Below are 20,754 nucleotides of genomic sequence, written 5' to 3'. Positions count from 1 at the left end.
AATTCTTCTTTGTTTTGGATATAAGCATGTGTAATGTTGAATTAAACTTGATATTTAATTGATGCCCTATATTTAGTAAAGGTGTTTGAGGTTTTGAAAATCACTTTCTTATGAAAATGCTTTGGGGTATTTCTCAAGTGTGAAGATTACAAAGAAGATAATCAAATGCTGGTACCAAATTTCTTCTGTGTAAGTACTATTTGTAGTCACACTTCAGTGGAAAATTTAGACAATTAAATTAAAACAAATGCACAGATACTATAATCTTAAGAAGTAAAGTCCTCAAAACAAGTAATTTTTGCCATGTCTAAAATAAGAAAAATGAAAAAAAATTAAATTATAAATTTCACAGTATAGTTTTGTTAATCCTTTTAAGACTGAAGAATTAAGTTATCATCCATTTGGAAATAATTCTACTTTCTCAAGAAAAATTTGGAAAAACTGTGTTAATGAAAGAGAATGAGAGGATTTTACTTGGAGTACAGAGTCATTCTAGAATAATGGATGTTTACTATTATTAAATGAGGTCTTAGAATTATGTTGCAAATGAAAAACTTGTGATAGTTTTCTGGCAACTTTCCCCAGAAATCATTATTTCTATATATATATATATATATACACACACACACACACACACACACACACACACATACATATTTCGCTGTATCTTGCACAGTGAATGAAGTTTACTGAATGCAGGCTGTCAGTCGGAATGAGAAAATTAAAAGTTATGATAAAAATAAAAGAAAGACAAAGGGCTTGAAAACAGGTTAAAAGCAGGATATGGTGGTTTGGTCAGCAGGATACATCAGACCTCTAATTAAGAGCAAGACTCCACATGCTTTATTTTTATTTATTTATTTAAAAAAAACTTTATTTTATTTATTTATATTTTATATGGTGCTGAAGCTTGAACCAGTGCCTCATACATGCCAGACAAGCGCTCTACCACTGAGCCACAAACCCAGCATCACACATACTTTATTTTATAGGCAAAAAAAACAACAAAAGGATTTATCATGAGAAAAACTTCTTCAAGGTAAACAAAAGTGAAGTTGAGTAGGAATAGGCTAATTGGAGCTTATCTACTTGCATGATATCTTACCTAGCTCTGGACAGCTGGCGCCTCAAAGCTTTTGAGCATGCCCATATTTCTTCCACCCCAGGGCAATAGGCATTTGAATTTAAAGCTGTACAACATCTAAATTTCATGGCGGGCCTGGAATATGCCCCATCAACAGCAATTACCTGTCAATGAGCGTATGTTTCAGACTTTTAGACCAAAAAAGTCCCAGAAGTGGTGTCTTACTGTCCAAGGCTACAGAGTTCAAAGCAATGATTTATTTGCCACTCTTGACATATATATGCATAAGTTTATTAAATTTTATGTAGAACATTTCTTAATTATTATAATTTACATGTATTATACTCAAGTAAGATTCATATCATATGCATATTTTCTTTAAATTAGTATTTCTCATATAAATAAGACTTTCATGAAATTGAAAAAAAATAGGCCCTTTTGTGAAAAACCTTTGAGATATTGAATAATCATTGTCTTGTTAGTATATAAAGATACTATACTCTGTATTCTATCCATGCTTGTAAAGGAAACCAATCATATTGGATTGGGGCCCACTCTACTCAAATGTAGTTAATAAACTTTGTTGGTAATGTCTTTATATCTCAATAAGGTCATCTTCTATAGTACTGGGGTTAGAATTTATTAAAATGTCTTTTTTGGGGGACTCAACTTAACCCTTAACATTGACCAACCCAGTTTTTCATGTGATCCCTGTCTTCTGCCTCACCAAAATTAAAATGCATATACACACAGATATTTTGTGTTTCCTTTCAAATTGGTCTACTGATTAATTGGTGATGGGTATATTGAAGTAAGTCTGGAAATATTCTGTTTTCCTTTGTGTTATGGAGAAGAAATGTCTGTGTTTATTTATCTTTGGTAAAATGCTTATCTAGCAGATAATTTTTACTTATGTGTGGCGGAATTTTTATCCACCAAACTTTTGATTTTGAGTGATATACCCATATCAAACTCACTTAAGTGAAGAAGGGGAATTTATTGGATTATGTAACCAGTATTCAGAAAGGATGAAATAGGAGGCTGGCCTCTGGGCCAGTTGACTTCATGGACTCAAATAAAATCAGTAGACTATTCTGTTTGAGACTTGTAGTTTAAGTGCAAGAAAAAAAAATAAAACATTTTCTCTGTCAATTTCACCATCAAAAATACTAGGTCTGATTTGTTCAGTTGGAAAACATGTCCACATTATAGTTGTTTGTTTGTTTGTTTGTTTATTTTTGTGTACCAGGGATTGAACTCAGGGGCACTACACCACTGAGCCACATCCCCAGCCCTATTTTATGTTTTATTTAGAGATAGGGTCTCACTGAGTTGCTTAGCGCCTTGCTTTTGCTGGGGCAGGCTTTGAACTTACGATCCCCCTGCTTCAGCCACCCAAGCTGGTATTACAGGTGTGCAGCACCTCACCTGGCTCCACACTACAGTTATACCACCAGAAATATGTGGAACTATAGTTTCTTCAGAAGAAACCATGGGTAGGAAAGGAGTTCCAGAAGTAGGAGAAAGAGGTGCTGGTACAAAACAATAGATGTACATTATAATCAGTTTATATCAAGCCTATTTTAACAAATTTTTATTTTAAACAGTTTGTTACATTCAAGTCATTAATTTGTAAAGTTCATTTTAAACTACTTTAAGAGTTAGAGATATGTAATTTTTGATTGGTAGAATGAAGTAGTTGAAAAAAGATACTGGTTAAGAATATTGTTGTACCAAAGGTCAACCCATTTATTCCATTCCTGCCATTATTCCTGTCTGTTACATCATGAATCACCTTCTTTAATGGATCATTCATTGGCATGCAAACATTTTAGTATCATCTCTCTTAAAATATTCCTCTTGTGTTCCTGTATCTTCCCTAGCCACTAGGGAAACATCTTAAAAATGTGTCAGTAGTCAGAGACCACAGTAATCCATTTCCTCAACTCTTATTCTATCTTCAACTTATTCTGTTGGGACTTCTAACCCACTAAATTCTACAAGAGTCCTCTTATTTTTTTTTTTATTTTTTATTTTTTTTTAATTTTTTTATTGATTATTTAAAGCATTACATAGCTCATGATGTATCATCTTTCATACATTTGACTCAAATTGTGTTTTGAACTCCCATTTTCACCCCAAATACAGATTGCAGAATCACATCTGTTACATATTCACATTTTTACATAATGCCATATTAGTGACTATTGTATTCTGCTACCTTTCCTATCCCCTACTATCCCCCCTCCCCTCCCCTCCCCTCCCATCTTCCCTCTCTACCTCCCCTGCTGTTGTTCAATTCTCTCCCTTTTTTTCCCTCCCCCTTGCCCCTCATAACCTCTTATAATTTTATGTATCATTGAAGGTCTCCTATTATTTCCATGTGCTTTCCCTTCTCTCTCCTTTTCTCTCCCCCCATTCGTCTTTGTTTACTGTAGTCTTTTCCTCATGCTCTTCCTTCCTGTTCTGTTCTTATTTGTTCTCTTTATATCAAAGCAGACATTTGGCATTTGTTTTTTAGGGCTTGGCTAGCTTCACTTAGCATAATCTGCTCTAATGCCATCCATTTCCCTGCAAATTCTATGATTTTGTCATTTCTTAGTGCTGCATAATACTCCATTGTGTATATATGCCACATTTTTTTTATCCATTCATCTATTGAGGGGCATCTAGATTGGTTCCACAGTCTAGCTATTGTGAATTGTGCTGCTATAATCATTGATGCAGCCGTATCCCTATAGAGCGCTTTTTTAAGGTCCTCAGGGAATAGTCCGAGAAGTGCGATAGCTGAGTCAAATGGTGGATCCATTCCCAGCTTTCCCAGGAATCTCCATACTACACTTGTACACTGCTGGTGGGGCTGCAAAATGGTGAGGCCAATTTGGAAGAGTCCTCTTATTAAGGTGTGAGGTTTTTATGTTGGTATATCCAGTGGTGACTTCAGGGCTTTTGTTTTGCTTTCTCAAGTAAGTTCCATTTCTCTCTTCCCTAAATACTTTTTCTTCCCTTGATTACTATGTTTCTTATTCTATTCCTCAATCCTTTTAGGCTGTTCCTCTCACTTTCTTCACTGTGTGCCCTCTATGTGTCTTCTAAGTGTTGGTTTGCTTATTCTCTTATTGCATTTTTGCCCTAGGTTTCCATCTTTCATTATTTATACATTTTTTTTTCTCAAGATGAAATAACTCATCCCCTGGCTTTTAATATCATCTCTGAAGTACTGACCCTGGAATCTCATGTCTAACCCTGGAATTCTAGTCTTGTGTATCCAAATGCTTGCTTATTTTATGTTTTTATATGAATGCCTAATAAACTTCATAAATTTAGTGTGACCAGTACTCATTAGCATCCACTCATTTGCTCAAATTAAAACTCCAAATAATTCTTTATTCGCTTTTCCTTACTTCCTACACCCAATCTATTTGCAATGTTTTTGTTTAAACTCTAGAACCATTTCTGTTCATTTACTTCACTTCATTACTGCCAACCTAAATAAGCTATCATCACATCTCACCTTAGTTACTTCACAATATTTTAATTTGTCGTCTCTGTCTTCAGAATATATACAGACTCCACTAACTTCTTACACCTCCACTACAATCTACCAGATTGTTCTTATGAACAAATCACTGCCATTCAGGCTTTTGACCTTCCTTACTTCTCTTTGTTCTTAATAGTTCCTAGAGTATCTTTGGAAATATAAATTAGATGATATCACTCCTCTGCTCAAACTTTACTGATGGCATTTCTCTTACTTACTTTTCTTACAATATCTTAAGAGATCTTATCTCTTTTGTTCCTCTCTTTCCCTTCCAATCTCTTTTCCCTGTCACCTCATAACTTATTTCCTGTTATTCTAGTACTCCAAGTGTGTTTCAGGAATATCAGGTCCTTTATTTATCATCTAAGGGAGCTTTAAACTCCAAAGTCATCATCCCTTCCCTCTCTGCCCAAACATTATTTTTTCAGTGATGATTTCTCTCAATAGTTTCTATAAAATAGTGTACTGACCTCCTGAATTCTATATAGCTTCCTTTACCCTTTTTATTTACCTCTGTAACTATATTATCATCTGGAATTTTATTATTTATTTGTTTATTAATTGCCTGTTCCCCAACTAGAACATATGCCCCTTAACAACACAAACTTTTTTTTATGGTTGTGTCCCCAGTGCCTTAGACAGCTTCTGAAGCATATAGGCCCCATAAATGTTTGTTAAATCAAGGACTACCTTCCTAATTGGTTCTTTCTACTTCAGTTTTTGCTTCATTTTTAATTCCTTTTGTCCAGAAGGATGTGTCATCCTTTTGAAACTAAATCCAAATCTTCCTTGCATAAAATCATCAAAGTCTTCTCAAACACAATAATATCCAGACTCCTCATCCAAGATTATAAACCCCACACAGTCTGGGCCCTATCTGTTTCCCTGGCCTCATCTTATACCCCTCATGTTCACTATGCTTTAGTGGGCAAACTGGCTAGAACCTTTGTTCTATCAATTTGCTCTCTATATGTATCCTCTTTTACTTTTGTGGAAGTCTCCTCTGTATTATTTAGGTGTTCACTTAAAATATTACATTTTTAGGTAAGTCTAATGGGCCATCTAATCAGTTCTAATACATCACCCTGTTTTAAATTCTCTACATAGCACTTATCACTATCTGGCATATTTTTGCTTATCTATATATTGTTCATCTGTTCCTATAACTGGAATGCAATTTTAAATAAAATGAGACGATTTTCAGAGAGGTTCTTAAGAGTTTATCTTTTTTTCCACCTGCTTAATCTTTAAAAATGTGGTATTTGTGCCACATTGCACATGGCCTTTCTTACTGTTTTGTTATTTGACCTTCTACCCACTCTTTGGAATACTTCCATTAATGGTACTATTTCATTTCCAGGTCAAATGACATTTAAGGCTTAACAGCTTTAATTGAAAACCCCACGATATTCAATTATTCACATGCTTTGAAAGTTTAATACTCTCCTAAAAGCACACTATTTCATAGCAAAATTATATATGCTGTTGTATGGTTGACTGATTTTGTATTTGGGGTAAGTAATTTTATTAATAACATTTTTATGTAAAATTGTAGTTTTTATTATATGCTTAATTTGTAAAAAATTCACATTGCTAGAGAATGATAAGCCCTGATCTTTTAAATCAAGAGTTTAGGGATTTAATTTCAAATATAATTTCTCAAGCATAATTCATATAGAAAGATTCTTAAGTTTCAATAGTCTTTTTATAATGTATAAACTTTAAAAAATAACTTATAAAGATGTGATTATGAAAGTAGTTTTGCTTTGAAGATTTAAGTTAGAGGAATTCTCAAAACCTAAACCTACCGTATAATATAATCCTACAAAGAGTATGTACTGGCAAAATCTACCACATTTTACTGCTACTAATTTTTAAAAATAGTGTGATCAGATCCAGATATTCTAACTTCTATAATTCTGATTTAATCTTGGCTTTTTAAATACTATATGAGCAGGATATTGTGTTCTATGGATTGAAGAATCAGAAGTATAAAGAAATATGCTCATGTAATTTGCTGCATAGCTGTAGGAAGCAGAAACCTTTAATGGTCTTCATCAAAAAGTTCTTTTTTGTCTATGTAGTTTTCCTAGTTTTATGATTCTCTTCCTCTCTTATCCATGCTATCATCTCATCTGATGCACCTTGCTTCCATTACTAAGTCTATTTTGTGACATCTGGTCTAAGAGGAAGAATGAATATAAAGATTTCACATTTTCATTTTATACTGCTGGCACAAAGTTAACTTAAAAACAACACCCATTTATTATTTTTCTTTATTTGCAACATTTACATTTCTTTAATCTGAGTTGGCCATTGGAACTCTTATTGGGAGACACTGGGAAGAACCCACTCCCAAACTCATTCAGGTTCATCCCAGTGGAGTTGTAGGGCTGAGGTCCTCATTTCCTTTCTGCTGTTTGGTGCTTTTCTCCTTTTTTAAGAGAAAATTTTTGTTCTTTGGCATATAGCCTCCTTCCTCCATCTTTAAAGCTAGCAATAACAAATTGATTCCTTCTTATGCTTTACATCTCTCTGACTTCCCCATCTTCCTTGTCTTATCTGCTTCCCTATTCTGTTGATCTCTCTGACTCCAGTTGAAGAAACCTCCCCACTTTTAAGAACTTCAAGTGCTTAGATTGGTCCACTTAGATAACACAGGATAGTCTTCTACTGACTTTGACGTCCATAGCCTGAGTACAGCCTCAGTGTTCTTTCACAGCAGTACCTAGTTTAATGTTCTTGAGATATATTTAGGATTCTGCCTACCATAACATGTTTTGACTTTTTTAATTTCCAAGATTGAATATTATTCTATTTTAAAAGAGTGTTTAAAGATTTTAATGGGTTCTTATATATTGGGTTAGCTAATGGTTGTTATTTTCCTTCTTTTTGTTGACATTCTGGTATATTATTTCTTTTATTTATCTTTTCTCTCAAATATGAAAAGTAATTTTGTTTACCTGATGTTTATTGTCAGCCTTTTGCAAGAGAGGATGAGATGAATGAGGAAGAACCATCTGTAATAGATTGATTTTAATTTGGTACTGTCTTTTCTTTTTCTTTTTTTTAAATTTATATATGACAGCAGAATGCATTACAATTCTTATTACATATATAGAGCACAATTTTTCATATCTCTGGTTGTATACATAGTATATTCACACCAATTTGTGTCCTTATACCTGTACTTTAGATAATAATGATTATCGTATTCCATCATCGTTAATAAACCCATGCCACCTCCCTATTCCTCCAACCTCTCTGCCCTATCTAGAGTTCATCTATTCCTCCCACACCTCCCCCCACCTCACTATGAATCAGTCTACTTATATCAAAGAAAACATTCGGCATTTGTTTTTTTGGGATTGGCTGACTTCACTAAGCATTATCTTCTCCAATGCCATCCATTTACCTGCAAATGCCATGATTTTATTCTCTTTTAAATTACTGAGTAATATTCCATTGTGTATATATGCCATATATTTTTTAATCCATTCATCTATTGAAGGGCATCTAGGTTAGATCCACAGTTTAACTATTGTGAATTGTGTTGCTGTAAACATTGATGTGTCTGTGTCCCTGTAGTATGCTGTTTTTAAGTACTTCGGGTATAGAATGAGGAGAGGGACAGCTGGGTCAAATGGTGATTCCATTCCCAATTTTCCAAAAATCTCCATACTACTTTCCATATTGGCTGCACCAATTTGCAGTCCCACCAGCAGTGTATGAATGTACCTTTTTCCCCACATCCTCGCCAACACTTATTGTTGTTTGTCTTCATAATAGTTGCCATTCTGACTGGAGTGAGATGGTATCTTTGAGTAGTTTTGATTTGCATTTCTCTAATTGCTAGTGATGATGAACATTTTTTCATGTATTTGTTGATTGATTGTACATCATCTTCTGAGAAGTGTCTCTTCAGGTCCTTGGCCCATTTATTGATTGGGTTATTTGGCTTTTTTTGGTGCTTAGCTTTTTGAATTCTTTATATACCCTAGTGATTAGTGCTCTATCTGATGTGTGAGGGGTAAAGATTTGCTCCCAAGATGTAGGCTCTTTATTCACCTCGCAGATTGTTTCTTTTGCTGAGAAGAAAATTTTTAGTTTGTGTCCATCCCATTTACTGATTCTTGATTTTAATTCTTGTGGCATAGGAGTCTTATTAAGGAAGTTGGGGCCTAATCCCACATGATGGAGATTAGGGCTTACTTTTTCTTCTGTTAGACACAGGGTCTGTTATTGTATTCCTAGGTTCTTGATCCATTTTGAGTTGAGTTTTGTGCATGGTGAGAGATAGGGGTTTAATTTCATTTTGTTGCATATGGATTTGCAGTTTTCCTAGCAGTATTTGTTGAAGATGCTATCTTTTCTCCAGTGCATGTTTTTGGCATCTTTGTCTAATATAAGATAATTATAATTTTGTGGGTTAGTGTCTATGTTCTTAATTCTGTACTATTGGTCTACCAGTCTGCTTTGGCGCCAATATAATTTGGTACTGTCTTTACTGTCTTTACCTGAAAAGTATAAGAGTGATGTTCTTTCATTTTTTAACTGCTAAGCATTTTTTTATTATCTTGATATTTTGTCTAAGTAAAATAAAATATAATGAATGTTTAAGTTATTCTTTTGTCATATTTTTAGCTCTTATTTTTTCCTTTGAAAGAAATACTATATTTATTTGAAAGGACCAGGTTGAAAATATAACATCTTAGTGATGTACAAACGGTTTTACACTATGATAAATGCAATTAACATGTTTTACTTTCTTACTTTATTTAATAGTTTAGAATGATTCACGCTGAAAGTTTTGAGGTTATCATGGTCCATTTCAATGGCATTAAGTTTGTATTTTAAAGTATTTGCTACAGAAGGCTTTAGGAATGCTTGTTTTCTGAGGTACAGTTTTGTCTATTCATTTCTACTTTTGAAGTCATATGGAAACCCTTCCTGCTTGTGCATTCTGATAGACAGCATGTTCTATTAGGCCTCCCTTTATTTTTAAGCTTTTTTTTGTCATATTATTTTTAGCTCAATTGAAGTAAGTATATTTTTAATCCTTAATTGAAATGTTTTTTTTTTCAGCTTTTTGCTAAACACATTTATAGTGGAAACACTCAAGTTTTAGAAGAAGAGATTTTATGTAGTAGAAAAAATATGATTTTGTAATTGAATACAATTCTGTAGCTGGTGAAGGGCTGCAGAGTAGAAAAAGACAGATGAATTGTGTTTGAAAAAAGTTAACAGCAGCTGGGTGCCCTTTGGCAAGACATTTAACTTCTTTGAGTAGTTATTTTCTTACACATAAAATGAACATAATGATATTTGTTTTTTATGGTCATTATTTGGTTTACAAAGCAGGTAAGTAAACTACTTTGTAGAAGGCTTAGCACAGGGTAGGTGATGAATAAATGGAATTTGTTGTAATTATTATATCTTATTTGCCCCTAAAGATTGGTGGTTTTATACCTGTTTTACAATTTAAGAAACCAAGGCATTCTGCCTTTTAGTGATTTGTCTAGAGTCACTCACCTAATAAATTTAAACTGACAGCTGCATATTTCTGTTTCCAAACTAAGCATTTAAAATTTTTTTATTTCATTTATTATTATGATGGATGTAAGAAATAACTCTTTATCCAATATCATGACAGTTAAATTGTTTGCCCAGGTGATTTGGAATCTGATTTCCCCATATAGAAGGCACAGGGTAGACATTCAGCTATCATATAAATTAATGAATTGTATTGAACTAATGAGATGTATACATGGGTGGATGGGTTTGGTCTTCTCTTGTAGGAAGACAATTATACATTAAAACCACATTGCTGGCTGTATATTTCTTAAACTATAACAACAACAACAACAATAACAGAATAGTTAAATGTGATAATCAGGGTATTCATCTGCTATCACTGTAATGACCAGAAGATATTATACATTCATTTTAAAAAAGTGCTGGCATATTAGCATTCAATAAGTTATTATTAGTAGTATGTTATTTGTAGTATGTAAATTATTTTATTTTCTTTATTTTTTGGTACTGGAGATTGAACCCAGAGGCACATTACCACTGAGCTACATCCCCAGCCCTTTTTTATTTTGTATTTTGAGACAAGGTCTCACTAAGTTTCTCAGGGCCTTGCTAAGTTTCTGAGGCTGGCTTTGAACTTGAAATCTTCCTGCCTCAGTCTCCTGAGTCACTGGGATATAGGTGTGCACCACCACGTATGTAAATGATTTTAGAGTGAAAACTTGAATGAAATTATAATTTATTCAGGTATTCTGTTATATATTGTGTAATTTTTAATAGACTTTTATTTTTAATTTCTATGTTTTCATTAAAATTTTTTATCCATATATTTTTTTTTTCATGACAAATCATATTTCATAGATTAGAATCAATTGGGTTATGAACTCCCATTTTTACCCCAAATACAGATTGCAGAATCACATCGGCTACACATCACATTTTTACATACTGCCATATTAGTGACTGTTGTATTCTGCTACCTTTACTATCCTCTAAAATCCCCCCTCCCCTTCCCTCCCATCTTCTCTCTCTACCCCATCTATTGAAATTCATTTCCCTCCATGTTTGTTATCCCATTCCCCTCGTAAACTCTTATATATAATTTTGTATTACAATGAGGGTCTCCCTCCATTTCCATGTGATTTCCCCCTTTTTTTTTCTCCCTTTCCCTCCCGCCTCATGTCTCTGTTTAATGCTAGTCTTTTCTTCCTGCTCAGCCTCACTGTTCTGCTCTTAGTTGCTCTCATTATATCAAAGAAGACATTTGGTATTTGTTTTTTAGGGATTGGCTAGCTTCACTAAGCATAATCTGCTCTAGTGCCATCCATTTCCCTGCAAATTCCGTGATTTTGTCATTTTTTAGTGCTGCGTAATATTCCATGGTATATAAATGCCACATTTTTTTTATCCATTCATCTATTGAAGGGCATCTGGGTTGATTCCACAGTCTAGCAATTGTGAATTGTGCTGCTATGAACATCGATGTGGCAGTATCCCTGTAGTGTGCTCTTTTAAGGTCTTCAGGAAATAGTCCGAGTAGGGCAATAGCTGGGTCAAATGGTGGTTCCATTCCCAGCTTTCCCAGGAATCTCCATACTGCTTTTCAAATTGGCCGCACCCGTTTGCAGTCCCACCAGCAGTGTACAAGAGTACCCTTTTCCCCACATCCTCGCCAGCACTTGTTGTTGTTTGACTTCATCATGGCTGCCAATCTTACTGGGGTGAGGTGGTATCTTAGGGTGGTTTTGATTTGCATTTCCTTGACTGCTAGAGATGGTGAGCATTTTTTCATGTACTTATTGATTGATTGTATGTCCTCCTCTGAGAAGTGTCTGTTCAGGTCCTTGGCCCATTTGTTGATTGGGTTGTTTGTTTTCTTATTGTCTAATTTTTTGAGTTCTTTGTATACTCTGGATATTAGGGCTCTATCTGAAGTGTGAGGAGTAAAAATTTGTTCCCAGGATGTAGGCTCCCTATTTACCTCTCTTATTGTTTCTCTTGCTGAGAAAAAACTTTTCAGTTTAAGAAAGTCCCATTTGTTGATTCTTGTTATTAACTCTTGTGCTATGGGTGTCCTATTAAGGAATTTGGAGCCTGTCCCCACAATCTGTAGATCGGAACCAACTTTTTCTTCTATCAGACGTAGAGTCTCTGATTTGATATCTAGCTCCTTTATCCACTTTGAGTTGACTTTTGTGTGTGGCGAGAGGAGGGGATTTAGTTTCATTTTGTTGCATATGGATTTCCAATTTTCCCAACACCATTTGTTGAAGATACTATCCTTTCTCCATTGCATGTTTTTAGCTCCTTTATCAAATATAAGATAGTTGTAGCTTTGTGGATTAGTCTCTGTGTCCTCTATCCTGTACCATTGGTCCACCCGCCTGTTCTGGTACCAGTACCATGCTGTTTTTATTACTATTGCTCTGTAGTATAGTTTGAAGTCTGGTATCGCTATACCACCTGATTCACACTTCCTGCTTAGAATTGTTTTTGCTATTCTGGGTCTTTTGTTTTTCCATATGAATTTCATGATTGCTTTATCTATTTCTACAAGAAATGCCATTGGGATTTTGATTGGCATTGCATTGAACCTATAGAGAACTTTTGGTAATATCGCCATTTTGATGATGTTAATTCTGCCTAACCATGAACAGGGTATATTTTTCCATCTTCTAAGATCCTCTTCTATTTCTTTCTTTAGGGTTCTGTAGTTTTCATTGTATAGATCCTTCACCTCTTTTGTTAGGTTGATTCCCAAGTACTTTATTTTTTTTGAGGATATTGTGAATGGAGTTTTTTCCTCATTTCCATTTCAGAAGTTTTGTCGCTGATATACAGAAATGCCTTTGATTTATGTGTGTTGATTTTATATCCTGCCACATTACTGAATTCATTTATTAGTTCTAGTAGTTTTTTTGTAGACCCTTTTGGGTCTTCTAGGTATAGAATCATGTCATCCGCAAATAGTGATAATTTAAGTTCTTCTTTTCCTATTTTTATGCCTTTAATTTCTTTCGTTTGTCTAATTGCTCTGGCCAGTGTTTCGAGAACTATATTGAATAGAAGTGGTGATAGGGGGCATCCCTGTCGTGTTCCAGATTTTAGAGGGAATGCCTTCAATTTTTCTCCATTCAGAATGATGCTAGCCTGAGGCTTGGCATAGATAGCTTTTACAATGTCGAGGTAAGTTCCTGTTATCCCTATTTTTTCTGAAGTTTTGAACATAAAGGGATGCTGTACTTTGTCAAATGCTTTTTCTGCGTCTATTGAGATGATCATATGGTTCTTCTCTTTAAGCCTATTGATGTGGTGAATAACATTTATTGATTTCCGTATATTGAACCATCCTTGCATCCCAGGGATGAATCCTACTTGATCATGGTGCACAATTTTTTTGATATGCCTTTGTATCCGATTCGCCAGAATTTTATTGAGGATTTTTGCATCTAGGTTCATTAGAGATATTGGTCTGTAGTTTTCTTTCTTTGAGGCGTCTTTGTCTGGTTTCGGAATCAGGGTGATGTTGGCCTCATAGAATGAATTTGGAAGAGCTCCCTCCTTTTCTATTTCCTGAAATAACTTGAAAAGTACTGGTATTAATTCTTCTTTAAAGGTTTTGTAGAACTCCGCTGTATACCCATCCGGTCCTGGGCTTTTCTTGGTTGGAAGTTTTTTAATTGCTTCTTCTATTTCATCTATTGATATTGGTCTGTTTAGGTTGTGAGTTTCCTCCTGACTCAGTCTGGGCAAATCATATGACTTAAGGAATTTATCGATGTCTTCACTTTCTTCTATTTTATTGGAATATAGGTTTTCAAAATAATTTCTAATTGTTTTCTGTATTTCTGAAGCGTCTGTTGTAACATTGCCTTTTTCATCCCGTATGTTAGTGATTTGAGTTCTCTCTCTTCTTCTCTTCGTTAGTATGGCTAGGGGTCTGTCGATCTTATTTATTTTTTCAAAGAACCAACTTTTTGTTTTGTTAATTTTTTCAATAGTTTCTTTTGTTTCAATTTCATTGATTTCTGCTCTGATTTTAATTAGTTCTTGCCTTCTGCTACATTTGCTATTGTTTTGCTCTTCCTTTTCTAGGGCTTTGAGATGAAGTGTGAGCTTATTTATTTGTTGGTTTTTCCTTTTTTTGAGGAATGACCTCCAGGCGATGAATTTCCCTCTTAAAACTGCTTTCATTGTGTCCCATAGATTCCGATATGTTGTGTCTGTATTTTCATTTATCTCTAAGAATTTTTTGATTTCCTCCTTTATGTCTTCTATAACCCATTGATCATTTAGTAACGTATTGTTCATTGTCCATGTGATGTAGGATTTTTCCTTCCTTCTCTTATCATTGATTTCCAGTTTCATTCCATTATGATCTGATAAAGTGCATGGTATTATCTCAACCCCTTTATATTTACTGAGGGTTGCCCTATGGCATAATATATGATCTATTTTTGAGAAGGTTCCATGTGCTGCTGAGAAAAAAGTATATCCACTTGATGATGGTTGATATATTCTATATATGTCAGTTAAGTCTAAGTTATTGATTGTGATATTGAGGTCAATAGTTTCTTTATTCAACTTTTGTTTGGAGGATCTGTCCAATGGTGAGAGAGGTGTGTTGAAGTCACCCGTGATTATTGTGTTGTGGTCTATTTGATTCTTGAACTTGAGGAGAGTTTGTTTTATGAACGTCGCAGCACCATTATTTGGTGCATAAATATTGATAATTGTTATGTCTTTTTGGTGAATGGTTCCTTTTAACAGTATATAATGTCCTTCCTTATCCCTTTTGATTAACTTAGTCTTGAAGTCGATTTTATTCGATATGAGAATGGCCACGCCTGCTTGCTTACGAGGACCGTGTGCTTGGTATATTTTTTCCCAACCTTTTACCTTGAGCCTGTGTATGTCTTTTCCAGTCAGATGTGTCTCCTGGAGGCAGCATATTGTTGGATTTGTTTTTTTAATCCATGTTACCAGCCTATGTCGCTTTATTGGAGAGTTTAAGCCATTAACATTTAGAGTTACTATTGATATATGGTTTGTACTTCCTGCCATGTTTGATTATTTATCTCTTTTTTTTCCCCTAATTTAGTTTGTTTCTCCATGATTAGCTTTCCTCCCATCCTATGTCTTTACTGAGGCACTTCCCGCTGATGGTTTTGGTTATTGTTTTCCATTTCTTCCTCGTGTAGAGTTTTGCTCAAGACGCTTTGCAATGCTGGTTTTCTGGCTACAAATTCTTTTAGCTTTTGTTTATCATGGAAGATTTTTATTTCATTGTCGTATCTGAAGCTTAATTTTGCTGGATACAGGATTCTTGGTTGGCATCCAATGTCTTTCAGTGTTTGAAATACATTGTTCCAGGATCTTCTCGCTTTCAGCGTCTGTGATGAAAAATCCGTTGTCAACCTTATTGGTTTACCCCTAAATGTAATCTGCCTCTTTTCTCTTGTAGCTTTTAATATTTTCTCTTTGTTCTGTATATTGGATAGCTTCATAACAATGTGTCTTGGCGTTGGTCTATTGTGATTTTGTGTGCTCGGTGTCCTGTATGCATCTACAATTTGTATATCTGTATCCTTTTTTATTTCTGGAAAGTTTTCTGTAATTATTTCCTTCAATAAGTTACCCATTCCCTTGGCATGAATCTCTGTGCCCTCCTCTATCCCAATGACTCGTAAGTTTGGTTTTTTTATGTTATCCCAAATCTCTTGGATGTTTTTCTCGTGGTTTTTTACCAGCCTATCTGAGTTGGCTAGACTCTTTTCAAGGTGATATATTTTGTCTTCATTATCTGACGTTCTGGCTTCTACTTGCTCCACTCTGTTAGTGATACTCTCGATTGAGTTTTTAATTTGGTTTATCGTTTCCTTCATTTCTAGAATTATTGTTTGATTTTTTTTTATAATTTCTATCTCCTGATAAAGATGCTTAACTTCCTCTTTTATCTGTTTTTGTAATTCATTTTCAATGTGATCTTTAAGGTTCCTTTCCATCTGTCTAAGGTGTTCCTTGAGTTCTTTATATGGCCATTTTTCTGATGACTCCAGGTCCTCCTGAATATTTAGGCTGTCTTTCATTGTTTGTATTCCTTTTCTTCCTTGCTTTTTTATGCTCATGATACTTCTTGTTCTGTTTGACTGTTGAGTTACTGTTTACTCTTATAAGTTTATTTGATGCTTGGGAGGAGAGGTATTAGAAGGGAAGGGAAGAAGTCACTAAAGAGAGCAAGTGTAGGCAGGTGGAGTTCAAGAGAGGGGGAATAAGAAAGTTGAAAAGAAATGAAAAGACAAAAGAAAAAAAAAGTGAGAAGAAAGAGAGAAAAAATGAAAAAATAGAAATTTAAAACAAACGAAAAAAAAATTATAATGGTAATAAAAAATGGAACTTGAAGTTTAAGAAATAATAGTAATAATAATAGAATAAGAAAAATTAACAAAAAAAAAATTGAAACCATTAGTAAGAAAGTTAAAGAACACAACAACGTCAACTACAAAAAGTGAGAATAAAAAAAAAATACTAATAATAATCTTTAAAAAAATAAAAAAATTACTAATAATAAATGCAGTCCTAAAGCTCGATTGAGTTCTCTTCCAGTGGGTGGAGCTATGCCCACTGGGCCAGGCTTCTCCTCTTGATTGGTGGGAGCCAATCACTGTGCCTCAGCTCTTCTTCCCAGACTGTGCGGGTCTCCAGTCCTGAATGCCTGGGTCATTTTCTTGTGGTTCCTCAATCCGGGCCCCACTCGCCTGTGATGCTTATCGCATTACTGTCTACACGTCGGGTCTGCTGCTCCTGGGAGCCCTGTTTTCATGGATGTCTGGGCACACCCTTTCTGTTTGCCTCCCTCAGGCCCTAAGTTTGTAGGGTTTGGGGCTGAGGACCCCCAGCGAATTTGTTTGCCCTCAGGTAGCAACTCCCCTGGTAGGTGGTGCAAGGGACCTCTGTTGTCGGCCCTGGTGGGGGCGATAGCCGGGAATTCTGTGCAGCTAGTCCCACATCACTCCCGATTCCCTGGGTCTGGCTATGGTGCTCTGTTTTTTTTTTTTTTTTTTTTACCTCTGTGAGATCATGTGGGCCGACTAGTTATTTCAGCTGGGTCGTTAGTGCTGAGTCACGAGAAGCAGGCGATCCGGGGCTTAAACGCCGCAGATACGTGCTCAGTGTGCGTTTTCTGAGGGGCCCAAAGTGTACGCCCTAGCTCCACGTCAGCTCAGCATTGCCTAGTGATCCTGAGCAAATAGGCTTTAGATAGCAGCGCCGCCGCGGCCTCCGCTGTTCCTCGGCCCAGTGCCTAGCTCCCGGGGTCCAAGCGGCTGCCGCCGCGGCTCTCCAACCGCCTCCTCCGGAGCACGGGTCCTCTCGCAGGGGGATGCCGAATGACCCAGCCTTCGGAGGACAGGGCTCGGCACGCAGCCCCGTTTTAGTCTCTAGCTGCTGCAGCTAGACCGAGTAGACAGGGCCCTCAAGGCAGCATGCCGAAAGCAAATGGCGGCTCCCGCGGAGTGGATTTTCGGCCCCGAAACCCCAGCCCAGCCAACAATTTCAGTCCACTAATTCTCCCTGTATAGACAATATTAAAAAAAAAAAAAAAAAAAGGGTGGGGTGTACTGAGCTTTCTTAGCCTCAGGTACTTAGGATCCACTGCTGATTACCCATTCAGCTTCTCTGAGGGGAGCGAAGTGGAAGAGGAAGCAGATGGGCGCAAAGCGCCCGTGGCTCTGAGCAGAAAAGCGTCAGGGAGCCAAGCGTCTCTTTTTCAATCTTTTTGTTTTTTTTGCTGCTTGGCCTGGTGGTCCACTACAGACTAATGGTGAAAGGAGCTCTAACAAGCTGCGCAAAGTCTTGATTAAAGCCTCTGCTCTGAGCTCCAGGCTCAGCACTTCAGCCACCCCCGTACGCAGCCCAGTTCGCTATTTCATAGAGGCTTGGTTAGATTCCCTTCACGTCGCCTCTTGGGCTGGGCGGGCTGGGGGCTGTTTGATGAGCTGGCGGAGACCCTTCTCGTCACGCCAGGTCCTGCAGCCAGGGGCCGTTTGCAGAACGGGCAGGCAGCGGGGACCCTTCCCGCCGTGCCAGGTCCCGCCTCCGGGGGCCGTTTGCAGAACCGGGCGGGCAGCGCCGGCTGCCGTTTGGCGGCGGCTGGCAGCGGGACTAGTCCTCTGCACCGCGTGGCCAAGATTCACTCCTCTGGGACAAACTGTCACCTCTAATCAACTTACTAATTTCCGGCAGGTCTCTTTTCAGCGGAGTTTTGCTCGAAGTTCATCAGTAGGTAGAATCTGGGTGTATTAATGGATCTTTTTGATCCCGTTACTGTAGAGATACTGAACGTGCTGTTTCCTCGCCGGCCGCCATCTTTCCTCTTGATTACTCTTTTATCCATATTTTTATTGGTGCATTATAGTTGTACATTATAGTGGGATTTGTTGTTACATGTTTGTGCATGCACACAATATAACAATATAATTTGGCCAATAAGGTATTTCCCCTTTCCCTCCCCTCTTTTTCCCTCCTGGTCTATTTCTTCTACTCCACTGATCTCCCTTTGATTTTTAATAGATTTTTTATTTCGTCTACTCCACTGATCTCATTTTGATTTTTAATAGTTTTTATGATGCACATTACTTAGAAAAAAATTTTTTTTAATTTATCTTTTAGGACTGAAAGAGTTGTCACCACTTCCTCTAAATCTCAAACGTTTGTACAAAGAGACACTAGAAATTGAACCCATTTTGATAATTATTTCCCCGGGTGCTGATCCTTCTCAGGAACTTCAGGAACTTGCTAATGCTGAAAGAAGTGGAGAGTGTTATCATCAGGTGAGTGCAAATTGCCCAGTTGTTTTTGCCCATGCCTTTGCTATTCCTGCCACATTATATCCTATTAGTGGGCATTTTGTTGTTGTAGTAGGAGAAATAATGCCCTGAAAGGTGTCCATGTCCTAATCCCTAGAATTTATTAATATGTTATCTTACATAGTAAAAAGAACTTTGCAGATATAATTATGTTAAGGATTTTGAGATGGGAAAATTATCCAAGTTGGCCCAATATAATCACAAGCATGTGGATAAGAGGGCAGCTGGAGGATCCTGAAATTATAAGATATAAAGATGGAAGTAGAGGTCAGAAAAGAGAGAAGCCATTGTACTTCTGGCTTTGAAATGGAGAAATGTGCTATAAAGTAGCTATAAGTAGCTCCCAGAAGCTGGAAAAGACAAGGAAAGGATCTTCTCTTAGAACTTCCAGAAAGAAAATAATATTGAGACATTTTGATTTGAGATCAGTGAGACTTCTGACTTTCAGAAACCTAAGACATTAATTTGCATTAAGGCACAAAAGTTTGTGGTTAAGTTTTGAGAATATGTTTTAAAAGTTTACATGGATGCTTTTACAAAAAACATCACAGTAATATTTATTTGCAGTTTCTTGATCTAGAATTGAAGAAATACATAAATATTTTGAGTAAAATTTATCAAATATAATACTATTTTTTTCTGATATTGGAGCTTCTTTTTTCCAACTCAATTTGCATGCAAGTTAGAAAATTAAATTTATTAGTTTACTCTCAGTTTTTGGAAAGTGGATCCACCTTTTATTAGGAAATAATAATTTAAAAACCCAAATACTTAATAGCAAACAAAAATTGGAAAGGAATTCATAAGGAACAAGGAGAAGATACCAAAATGGCAGAGCAGGTGGGCTCAATTGTACTATTGTACTGATTTTTTACTAGGATTTTCTGTTCAATCCACTGGTATAGTAGATCAGAATATTCATTAAGACAGTATTGTGTTTTCAGTGAGGTTTATTCAAACAGGAAGCCCTTTTCTACAGGATGTTCCTGTTAGCAGTAACTTTGACTAAACTATGCATATAAATTTCTACTTATTTAATGTTTTTAGAGAAGATGATTAATCCTGAGTATTAGTTTGGATTTTCTTTAAAACTTAGTATTAAATCCAGTTAGGTGTAGAGACTACTATTATTGAATCCTTTACAATGTTAAGTTACAACATGTTAGCAGTACTGTGTGTTTATTTATTTATTTTCCATAGGTTGCCATGGGTCAAGGTCAAGCTGATTTAGCTATTCAAATGCTAAAAGAATGTGCACACAATGGAGACTGGCTCTGTTTGAAGAATTTACATCTGGTGATATCTTGGCTTCCAGTTTTGGAAAAGGTAGATTCAGCTCTACTATATCAATTCATTAATCTCCAAGGAATGACATTATTCAAATATCAGGCATTATTTATGATTTTTTAAAAAATATTTGATAATAAATAATTTTAAACAAATATTTTCTTTTTTAAAAAGTACGATTGTGCAAGACAAAATAGATCTAACTAGGAAGGCTATAAAAATCTGTCATTTTTAGGGGAGTATGAAAGGAAAGTGACCACAACACTCGGAGCAACCAAAAGATCTTTATTGCAGCAGTGCAACAAAGAGAAAAGAAAGAAGGAAAGAGAGAGAGAGAGAAAGAAGAGAAGAGATGAACAGGGAGAGAGCAAGAGCAAGAGAGAGACAGAGAGCGCGCGCAAGAAAGATAAAGAGAGCAAGAGAGAGAGAGAGAAAGAGCAAGA

At 36.0% G+C, this 20,754-nt stretch overlaps 1 protein-coding gene across 2 annotated transcripts in view; it reads left to right on the top strand.

Moving 5' to 3' along the window:
- The window catches only part of DYNC2H1 (dynein cytoplasmic 2 heavy chain 1), a 387,437-nt gene that overhangs the window by 195,787 nt on the left and 170,896 nt on the right, over positions 1–20,754 (top strand). For both annotated transcript variants that reach the window (XM_081279719.1, XM_081279718.1), the window contains 2 exons: positions 18,828–18,988; positions 20,225–20,350. In XM_081279719.1, the coding sequence (XP_081135845.1) occupies positions 18,828–18,988; positions 20,225–20,350 (287 nt within the window). The remainder of the gene's footprint in view (positions 1–18,827; positions 18,989–20,224; positions 20,351–20,754) is intronic.

The sequence above is a fragment of the Spermophilus citellus genome (genome assembly GCF_964194105.1).
Source record: "Spermophilus citellus genome assembly, chromosome: 2".
In the NCBI taxonomy this organism is placed as follows: domain Eukaryota; kingdom Metazoa; phylum Chordata; class Mammalia; order Rodentia; family Sciuridae; genus Spermophilus; species Spermophilus citellus.
Note: the sequence above shows the minus strand (reverse complement) of the source record. Positions and strands in the feature narration are given on the sequence as shown.